Source organism: Melozone crissalis, unplaced genomic scaffold (assembly GCF_028551555.1).
Source record: "Melozone crissalis strain CALT ecotype California unplaced genomic scaffold, PUWL_Pcris_2 ptg000039l_1, whole genome shotgun sequence".
Taxonomy (NCBI): Eukaryota; Metazoa; Chordata; class Aves; order Passeriformes; family Passerellidae; genus Melozone; species Melozone crissalis.
This window is the reverse complement of record NW_026535817.1, coordinates 8,168,280-8,177,756: the sequence shown is the minus strand read 5'-3', so window position 1 is coordinate 8,177,756 and position 9,477 is coordinate 8,168,280. Positions and strand designations below refer to the sequence as shown.

The 9,477-nt window shown below is 47.2% G+C and overlaps 2 protein-coding genes across 2 annotated transcripts; one reads left to right on the top strand and one right to left on the bottom strand.

Moving 5' to 3' along the window:
* The first annotated feature begins 772 nt into the window (after nt 1–772).
* RPL7L1 (ribosomal protein L7 like 1) lies at nt 773–4,491 on the top strand. The gene is made up of 7 exons (XM_054283807.1): nt 773–823; nt 975–1,083; nt 2,645–2,808; nt 2,946–3,083; nt 3,322–3,431; nt 3,613–3,825; nt 4,084–4,491. Exons 1-6 carry the CDS (start codon nt 807–809, stop codon nt 3,819–3,821), a joined length of 747 nt encoding a protein of 248 aa, XP_054139782.1. The 5' UTR covers nt 773–806; the 3' UTR covers nt 3,822–3,825; nt 4,084–4,491.
* A 55-nt stretch (nt 4,492–4,546) lies between these two features.
* On the bottom strand, nt 4,547–7,414 carry MAD2L1 (mitotic arrest deficient 2 like 1). Its single transcript, XM_054283833.1, has 5 exons — nt 7,333–7,414; nt 7,020–7,166; nt 6,817–6,937; nt 6,435–6,538; nt 4,547–5,964 (listed from the first exon to the last, which is right to left on the bottom strand). Exons 1-5 carry the CDS (start codon nt 7,412–7,414, stop codon nt 5,792–5,794), a joined length of 627 nt encoding a protein of 208 aa, XP_054139808.1. The 3' UTR covers nt 4,547–5,791.
* Nucleotides 7,415–9,477: the final 2,063 nt, after the last annotated feature.

Sequence of the window (9,477 nt, the reverse complement as noted above, 5' to 3'; positions counted from 1 at the left end):
CCAGAGCCTGTCTGCATTTCCCTCCTGTCAGACGAAGGACGTTCATCCGTACATTTAAATGTTCATCTGTAAATTTAAATCCCTGGTAACTCACAACTTGCTCTGTTGTGAGTTACCAGGGATTGCAGCTCTTTTTATAAGGTGAAATTTGTGTACTGATGGGGAAAATCTCAGATTATCTGTTTGATAAGCTTGTTTCTTTTAACTCTCGTATCCATTTTTTGGATACGAGAGTTAAGAGAGCAGGGTTTGCTCACAGACGGCTTGGTCTTCCTGGCATTTGGGATCGAGTTCCTAAATACAGATTTTGATGTTTTAGGTGTCAAAACAGAAGTGGCTGATCTGGAGTGCGGTAAAGGTTTGCAGCACCGCCGAGGTGAGCAGCGGAACCCCGGCACCACCGAACCTCCCGGCAGGGCTGGAGCTCCCGGCCGGTGAGAGGACACCGCGGTCAGTGGAAGTGAGAATTATTTCAGAGCGTAAAAGCCACACATGGCTCCTCCATCCCGCACCAGGAGCACAGCCCCAGCACCACCGGCTGAGCGTGAGGCTCTGGCACCCCCTGCGGGTGATGCGGCTGTCACACCGCGTGTCCCCGCGGCCGCTCCTGTCCCGGGCTCGCCGCCTGTGGATGCCCCTGGGCGAGTGCAGGGCCGGCCAGCAGCGCGTCCCGTCCCGTCCCGTCCCGTCCCTCCGGGTCCGGCGCTTCCCGGCGCTCCGCCATCCCCGCGCGGGCCAGCGGCGCTGAGGGAGAGCGGCCATGGCCCCGCCCCGGCCCCGCGCATGCGCAGAGCTGACCCGGCAAAATGGCGGAGCTGGAGGAGTAAGTGCGTCAGAGAGGGAAAAATGGAGGGCATGCGGGATCCGCCGCCATCCGCGGGCTGGGGGTGGCCACGGGGGCTGCCCGAGAGGGTTCGGGATGCGGGATGGGGCCGGGATGCGATCAGGATGTAACCGGGTTGTCCCGCCCGCAGGCCGAGACGGCGGATCCCGCTGGTGCCGGAGAACTTGCTGAAGAAGAGGAAGGCGTACCTGGCCATCAAGGCCACCCAGGCCAAGCAGGCGCTGCTCAACAAACGCAAGGTACGGAGGGTCCCGGCAGAGCCTGGGCCTGCAGCTCCAGCTCGTCCTCCTCCGCAGGGAGTCAACAGTTCCGTCCGAGTGGTCGGGCCCCTCAGAGAGGGGGTGTCCGAGCACCGCGGGTGGGCAGGGATCGTCTTCGGGGTTCCAAGGGGGGCTTGAGTCCCTCAACCTCTTCTCCGTGAGTCTCTGAGCCTTGTAAAGAGGACAGAATTGTACTGGTTATTACACCGAAACTAATCAGTGGAAGACTGTGAGTTGTTCCTGTTGGATCGGTGGTGCTCAGGTGTTTGCAGCCACATGTGGGAAACTGCAGCGCTACTGAGTTGTCTCTGCTGCCCTGGGATTTCGCTTACTGAAACCACCTTTGTGTTGAAACCCTGCATGGAAGCCGTGCTTTTCTGAGGGTGCCTTTAGAGTTATTTCTCTGTTAGAGCAGCATAGGTCATGGTGAAGCCTTTTCTGCCTGAGGGGTCGCACATGTCCTTGTGCAGACCCATCCTGTGCACACTGTGCCCTTTCCAGACTGGCAGAGCACAGCAGACCTTTCTAATTCCCAATCTCAGGCCTGTTCTGATGTACCCCAGCTAATACAGTAGGTATCTGTCTTAAAGCTTTCCCAGTGAATCTTGTGGGATTGTGTGCAAAACTCCTGCCATTTTTATTTGATACCATGTTTACATTTTTAAGAGCATCAGTAACTTGCTGTATTTCCAAGGTGGGAGCATAAGCAATAATATTAAATAGCCACTCCTTAAGATTGTCATTGCAAAAAGAATCTTAGTGATGAGACTTTTATTAGATCTGCCTGTTTTGAAAATTCAAATGAATTTCATGGGTGATGTGTGAGGTGAAATAGAACAGAAGACATACAACATTAAATTCTTTAATTTAAAGTGGCCTGCTCGTTTAACCAGTGCAGTATCCTAAATATAACTCTGTAATGCTGTGTATTTTCAAGTCCTATTCATATGAGAAAACACTATAAGTGTTGGTGGATGTACTCATTCCTAACCTAAAGAGAGACATTTAAACATCTGTTTAATTCTAAAAAGGAGCTTTCCATTTCCTAGTAATAATGAAAAGACTTTTTATCAGGTGAGCCAGATGTTCTGTTTAAATCAGCACTATTTAATAGTTACTTGAATGTTTGAAGTTTTTCTTGCATGTGTGTCAGTATAGAAACTGACTTTAAATGCAGTTAGTTTCTCTTGGAGGGTAATTTTGAGTCACACTGGGGTATTGCTGTAGCATCTGTTTTGCCCACATGTTGTTTCTGGCTTTTCCAGTCATTGCTGAGCTGTGTGTGTAGCTATGCCTAGAAGTGTTCCCTGGTCTTTTCCCTAATTTATATTTTTCCTGGGGAAAAACTCTTTGTTCACTGTTCATAAATAACAGTTGTGTGTAAATTCATGTGCCGTCCCTCAGTTCTGCCTCCCTCGGCCTTAGATAATCAAATTTATTTTCTTATTGCTTCCAAAGCTGTAAGGACATTGTTCACTACTTCTGCATTTCGTTTGGCCTTTGAGATGTAAACCTCACTTTGTTTTCCTTTTGTCTGCAGCAGCAGAAGGGGAAGCAGATCCAGTTCAGGCGCCTGGAGACGTTTGTTCGGGATTCGTGGCGCAAACGCCGGGATGACACCCGCCTGAGGCGCATGGAGCAGAGGCCTGGGCCGGCAGCGGCGCCTCAGGAGAGCAAGCTGGCCTTCGTCGTGAGGATTGTGGAGTGAGAGCCTTCCCTTGCTGCTGCCCTTTGTTGTGTCATTTCCACACCGAGGCGGTGGCATCAGCCCAGACATCGCCTTGCAGGTGATGTGAGGCCTTTAGAGAAATGTGGTTACTCATAAGTTCTGTTTTCCTCAGCATTAAGGGGGTGACCAAGAGGGTGAGAAGAGTGATGGAGCTGCTGCGGCTGAAGAAGAATTACACCGGCGTGTTTGTGAAGCTGAGCCCGCTGGCGCTGAAGATGCTGCGGATCGTGGAGCCTTACGTGGCGTGGGGGTACGTGCCCCTCCCCTGACCTGGGGTCATTGGGTTCTCCAGTTGTTATCACAGATTCTTTACTTCTCCAGTAACGGTCACAGCTTAATCAGCTTTATGTCTAAAACTTGTTATTGTCTCTGTTCTCATTGTTCTTGACGTGACTTTGTTACTTTACCACCTCTGCGCAAAGAAGTGGGATGGCTTCCCTCTGCATCATGTGTCTCTGTTACAGAATCTGATTTTTGTTCCTGTACAGACAGCCTAACCTGAAATCTGTACGAGAGCTCATCCTGAAACGAGGCCAAGCCAAGATCAAGAAAAAGAGGGTACCTCTGACAGACAACATGCTGATAGAGGAACATTTAGGTGAGGAAGAGGGTGAGAAAACTGGGGAGAAAAGAGTTAGGTGTTGAGAGTTTACAGTCTGACCTGAAAGGGTGAGACAAAATCTTGCCAAACTGGAGGTCTGGCAATTCTGGAGTCAGTGTGGGGAAAGATGATACAGCTGGACATCTCTTCTCTTTTTTTTTTTTTTTTCCTCATGCAGGGGGCTGTGGTATCATTTGCCTGGAAGACCTTATTCATGAAATCTACTCCACTGGGAAGTATTTCAGGAGAGTGACCAGCTTCCTGTGGCCGTTCCATCTGTCGGTGGCTCGGCACGCGTCGCGGAACAGAGTGGGTTTCCTCAAGGAGATGGGCAAGCCTGGCTTCAGAGGGGATGCCATCAACCAGCTCATCCGTCAGCTCAACTAGTCAGGTGAGCAGTGCCTGCTGGGCTGCTTCTGAGGCTCACCCTGCATTCCCTGTCCTAAGGACAACCAGCTGCCATTGAAGATCAAGGGGGTGCTCCCTTGCTTCTGATGGTCACTCTGCAAAAGTGACCTCAGAGTAGGGGCAACTAATCAAGAGTGTGGGTCCCATTAGGAATCAGCACATGCTGTTGGACACCTCCATGAAGGCTTGGTTCCTGGGAGATAATATTACTTTCTTGTTTATTTTCTTCCCTGTTCTGCAGGGTTTTTGTGAAAATTTCAGGATCTAGGACCTGTTCCTTTTCACATGATCCTTTCATGGACATTATTTACGTGGACTGATCTGTATGCAACTTCTCTTGACTGGTGCCTCTATAAAAGAAGAAACACAGAGATGATGATGGTGGAGATGGACTTTGGGCTGGCCCCTCTTAAAGAAGAAGATAAATTCTGTTTGGTACAAGAATGAGCTTCTTGGAGCAATTTCACTTTTGCATCTCTGTAAAATAAGTGGTTTTATGCTCACTACTGCAGACTTCACTCTTTGATGTGCACCTGCTTCTGGGGGTGAAGGGGTAGTGGAGTCACGATTGTGCTGACAGGTAAAAGAAAACACCAGGGTATTCTTCTGTTACTGCAGCACAAGCCCTAGCAGTGAATAATGTCACTTTTTAAGTGTTTAAGGGTTTGTGTTCCTGATTTTAAGAGTCCTTTTTTGGGCAAGACTTTTTCTCTTTTAAACATCTGCTGGATTGGGACTGTTGGGGGGAATTATTTCCTGGAAATAGGAAAGCCTGAAAAGGTAATACAGTCATGGAGTGAGGTATATGTAATCGATGTTTTTAAAATAAACTTCTGAAATTATATTATTATAACAGAAGGTCCTACATCACTGTAAAAGAGTGGAAAAACCAGTCAAACACTCTGGCTGGAATGAATTTAGTGAAGCAAGTGAAGAAAACCATGGAAGAGTCTGAAAGTTCCAGATCTTTAAATCGCTAATTTCTTCCACTACAGAAATGGGTAAGGACACATGAAGAGTCCGGTGATGTTCAACAAATACAGAAGGCACTGTCATGAGTTCACTGTGACTGTTTAAACTGTTGTTTGAAGACTTAGGTGGGGGCAAACTGTTAATCCATGAATGGATTTCCTGCAGACTCCACACCACTTGGAGACTCAGGAAGGAAACAGTTAAGTAACAAGACAAGAAGGATGCCTTTTGGATGTTACTTGGGTGGCAGTTATAAACTGTTTCATGATGTAGCATTCATAAAACCATCTGAAATACAAAGGACTGCAGATTCTGAATTAGAGAACACTATAAAACTAGAAGCTTTATTCTGTAAAACAAGAATAGAAACATAGAAAATGCTGGACAGACACTACAGACGTACACAGAACAACTTTGTCCCCAGAACTAGAGCCCAGTGGTCATTAAGATACAAGGTTTCATGTCTTTAAAGCTTTCCTGATAAACAGCTGCTTCCATTGCAGAGCAGTACAAGAATTGTTTGGATGATTCATTTTTGGGTTATTTCTGGTAACAAAACAGCCTAGGCTTCTAACATGAAAACTGGCACACTAGGAGTGAGATTATTTTAGTTTAGAGAGTTAGAGAGTTTAAGACTGCTAACAGAGTGTAGTTTAAAAATAATTTTAAAATACAAAGTTACAGGGTCTGAACACAATTCTAGCAGCTAATCCCAGATTTAGGCAGTTTTTTCTAGCAGAGGCACTGGTTTTAACACACCATTGGATTATCTCATACAGTAAAGTACGAATTGACTATGACCTTCTTAAAATTTCTTTAGAAATGATGCCAACTTAGTCTAGTGTCACATTTTCACAGACAGGCATGTTGTCTTTGTGTCATGCTTTATCAGGAGGACAGTAATGATGTGCTCATAGCTTAGCTGCATGATGAACGGAACCTATACAAGGTGACAGGACAAAACTTGCCCCTGCATCTTAGGGAACAGAATCCTTCTTGTAAGCCACCGTGGTGTTGACTTTGTGGATTGTGGTGGTGAAGGAGCGCAGCCGAACCTCCTCTGAATTGGCTATGAACTGTGGGCCTGACTCTTCCCACTTTGCTGGCACTGCCAGGTCTTTATCCGTGTAGATCAGCAAGTCAAAGGCACCTGGGGGCAAGGGAGAACAAATTCACCATAAGGAGGTGGCAGGTTTGAAGCACATCTTCTAGAACTTGAGACAAGGACCAAGCTTTACAGAAGTTACACTGATACTAGTTATGTGAAAAAAAACAATCGTTAAAATAAGATATTCATATGAGGCCATTATAGTTTTCTCAAAAACTAAATTGTGTTGTAAATTTTTTTAAAGTGTGTCTGTATAACACTTCATAGGAACAAATTATTCATGAAAACTTGTATTCCTCAGGGCGTACATATTTAATTTCCTCAAGTTCATTAAGCCACCCAGAGTTCTGTCCTGATCTCAGTCTAACAACGTACTGTCTCACAAACCTGATGGTACACAATGTGTAATAGTCAAAGAGCCTCAGAAAACCAGAAAATATTTTCTAAAGTTGGAAAGTTACTGAGGTTTTTCAAAAGCATTTTATTTCTTTAGTGCAGTTTGGGATACTCACAGGCAGATTCCAAGAGTGGCAGGAAGGTTACTGTGGCAGTTATTTGTCTGATGACAGAGCGAATTTCATCCTGAATTGCCTTCTGAGATTTCTCCCGTGGTCCACTGGAAAAATAAGAAAACTCTGGTAAGAGAAGTTTGAAACTTCTACTGTGCTGACAGTTTCCTCTAAATACAGTTCTCTTTGTTAAGCTCTGGTAGTTTGCTACAGTATTTTTAGAGGAATAGTGACACTTTAGAAAAAGTTAAGTGATAGCTGCTCTGCCTTTATTGTTGTTTGTGTGTTCAGTTATATAATGACTGGTTTGCAGAGGGTAGAGCACTGAGAAAGGTTTGAAGGCACAAGTCCATGGCATTGATCCTGTGCCTGCCCCGGTACTCACTTGTCATCCTTTGCAGTTTTGTCACACTCGATGTCAAACTGCCACCGCTCCAGGACCTCGCTGCTGTCGATGCTGGAGATGACCACCACCAGGCGCTGCACGATGCACTTGTACAGCCACTCTGCAAGAAGCCAGGGCAGCGCTTAAGGGGCGAGAAGCGGCGGCGGGCACACCGCGGGGAGGGCCCGGCCGCCGGCCCGCACCTTTCATCTGCTCGGTCACGTTGTTGAGGTAGTTGGCCAGCTCGGGGTCCGTGGTGACCAGCAGGGTGAGCCCGTACTTCTGCACGCGGGTGAAGGTCTCGGGGGGGTAGATGCCCCGCTGGTACAGGATGCTGTTGATTCCATAGGCTGCACGATTTACACGGAGAGGGAAAGGGATGTGTACCGCACCCACCCCAGGCCCCACCGGCGGCCATGTCGCTCCGCAAGACGCGGCCTCCCACCCCTTCACCTCCCCTCCCACCCTCCTTCTCTCCCTCCCTCTCTCGCAGCGCGGTCCCCGCGGCCCCCTCACAGAAGAACTCGGCGACGAGCTCGGCGCTGCCGCGCAGGGTGATGCCCTGGTGCTCCCGGCCGAGCTGCTGCTGCGCCGCCATGGCCGCCGCTTCCCCGCCGCCCGGTTCGAATCTGGCCCCGCCCCCACCTGGCCCCGCCCCTTCCCGCGCGCGCAGCGCCGCTGAGGGGGGCGCGCGCCGCCTCAGGCCACACCAGCGGCCTTCCCTCCGGGAATCGCCGTTCCCTGGGCCCCTTGCCCGTGAAAAACGGGCGGCAGCTGCGGGCTTCCGTGGCTGCCTGGCGGGAAAGAAGGGGTTTTTCCGCCACGTTAAACTGCCCGGCCGCTGCCGATGCCGTTGCGTGTGTGGGCGGGGCTGAGGGGAGCGCGGAGCGGGGGCGGAGCGAGTGAGGTGCTCTGCCGTGGGAGTGCTGTGCGAAGCTGCGTTTCAGCGTTTCCAAGGTTATTCGACTTTACGAGCCTAAAAATGGTACTTTCCAGTTATGAATTGAACAAATCCTTAATTTATTATTTATTGGTGGCATTCATGGTGTAAGTCATGCAGTTGCTGTTTCAAATAAAAAATACTCGTCTGCAAGCAGAAGAAGCAGGCGGGGTGAACGTGGGAAAGTAGGATAAACAATTTTTCTTTCAATCCATAATAATTCCAGAAGTAATTTTTAAAAAAGGGTTAAGAAGCATTTGGGTTATTGGTCTGCCTTGGTGGAGGGAATTTGCTACTTGGTCGAACAACTTCAGTCCTGTTACTACAGGGTGACCAAGGAAGATGTGGCAGCCAGCAGTGGCCATCACCTGGAGGGAGCTGTGGCAGAGGTTAGCAGGTAAGAGAGGCTGAGCAAACCAAGGAAATGTTGAACTATGTTAATAATAGGAAGTGGAGAAGTTATGATCTGTTGGAATAGTAGCAAGGTGGCCAGCTAATTAGGTTATAAAATCAATTATAGGCAAGAAAATGAAGATTAATGGCTTTGCTGGGCACAGCATAGCTGCAAATGAAATTATTCCCTAAATGTGATTTTTCCAAAGCATCATCTGAGGCATACTTGTGTTAGATACCCATATTGCCCTTGAAAGAAACAAAATGAACAGTCTTAAAATGAAGTTGCATTCAAACTACAAGTATTTATAATGAGGATAAAAACCACATGGTCATTACACAGTACAGTGGGCCAAATGCTAAGAGAGTGAATTGATGGTGTCATTGCTTATTTTATTGTAATAAAACACATTTTCACAAGAGCTTAGGCTTTCTCTTGGCTGCAGTTTGGATCCAAGAGGAAGCATGGTTTTCCTCAGGGGTCAGGCTGCTGTGATTAAAACAAATGGTATAGTCCTGAAGTTATGTGCTGAAGTTCTGCAAGGGTCTGAATAATTTAATTTAACCATGGGAAATTTATTTTGGATCTTGTTCACTAGTGATTGTGTTATACATAATTCTTCTGAATAAAATATTTTCTGAGTAAGAGTGGTATATTCCCAAGGTTGTAATAATGGAAGCATTTTTACAACCTTGGAAATAGACTAAAAGCTTAACTTTTAGAACTTGGATTGCTGTGAATATCAGCTATTTTGCTTAAAATCGTATGTACTACGGTGCTTTTATTTATCTATCCCAAAATGGTTACAGTCCTCTGGGTTTTTTTCCTACACTTAGCTTCTTGTCCATTTTGCTTTTGGAGAGCTGCTCATTCTTGTGATAAATAGAATAACTTGAAAGCATGAGACCAGGCAAGAATAGCAGAGCTTTTGGTTAATATTTAAGATATTTCTCCTGTAGCTGTTTTACCAGACAGAAGAAAGGAATCCAGGTGTTTCTTGTTTAGCAAGTTGACGTCCCTGTGTTTCAGTTTGGATGGTTTGCACACACACAGGTGCATATGCTTATCAGCAGCAGACTCAATTGCTTCTTCACTGCTGCTGCCAAGATTTACCTGGCAGGCACTGAGAGTGCTTGTGACCTCTGCTAGAACTCTGAGCTTCCTGCACCTGGCATTTCAGAGTTTTGGGTCACTTTTCTCTCTCTGGTGCTGTGCCACGATTGGCACCAGGTTTTGCCCTGGTGTGCTCCCTTCTCCAACACCTTTGCATTTTGTGCGATTTGCACAACCTTTGGGATTTTGTTGTTTGTTCTGTGGTGTCAGTAAG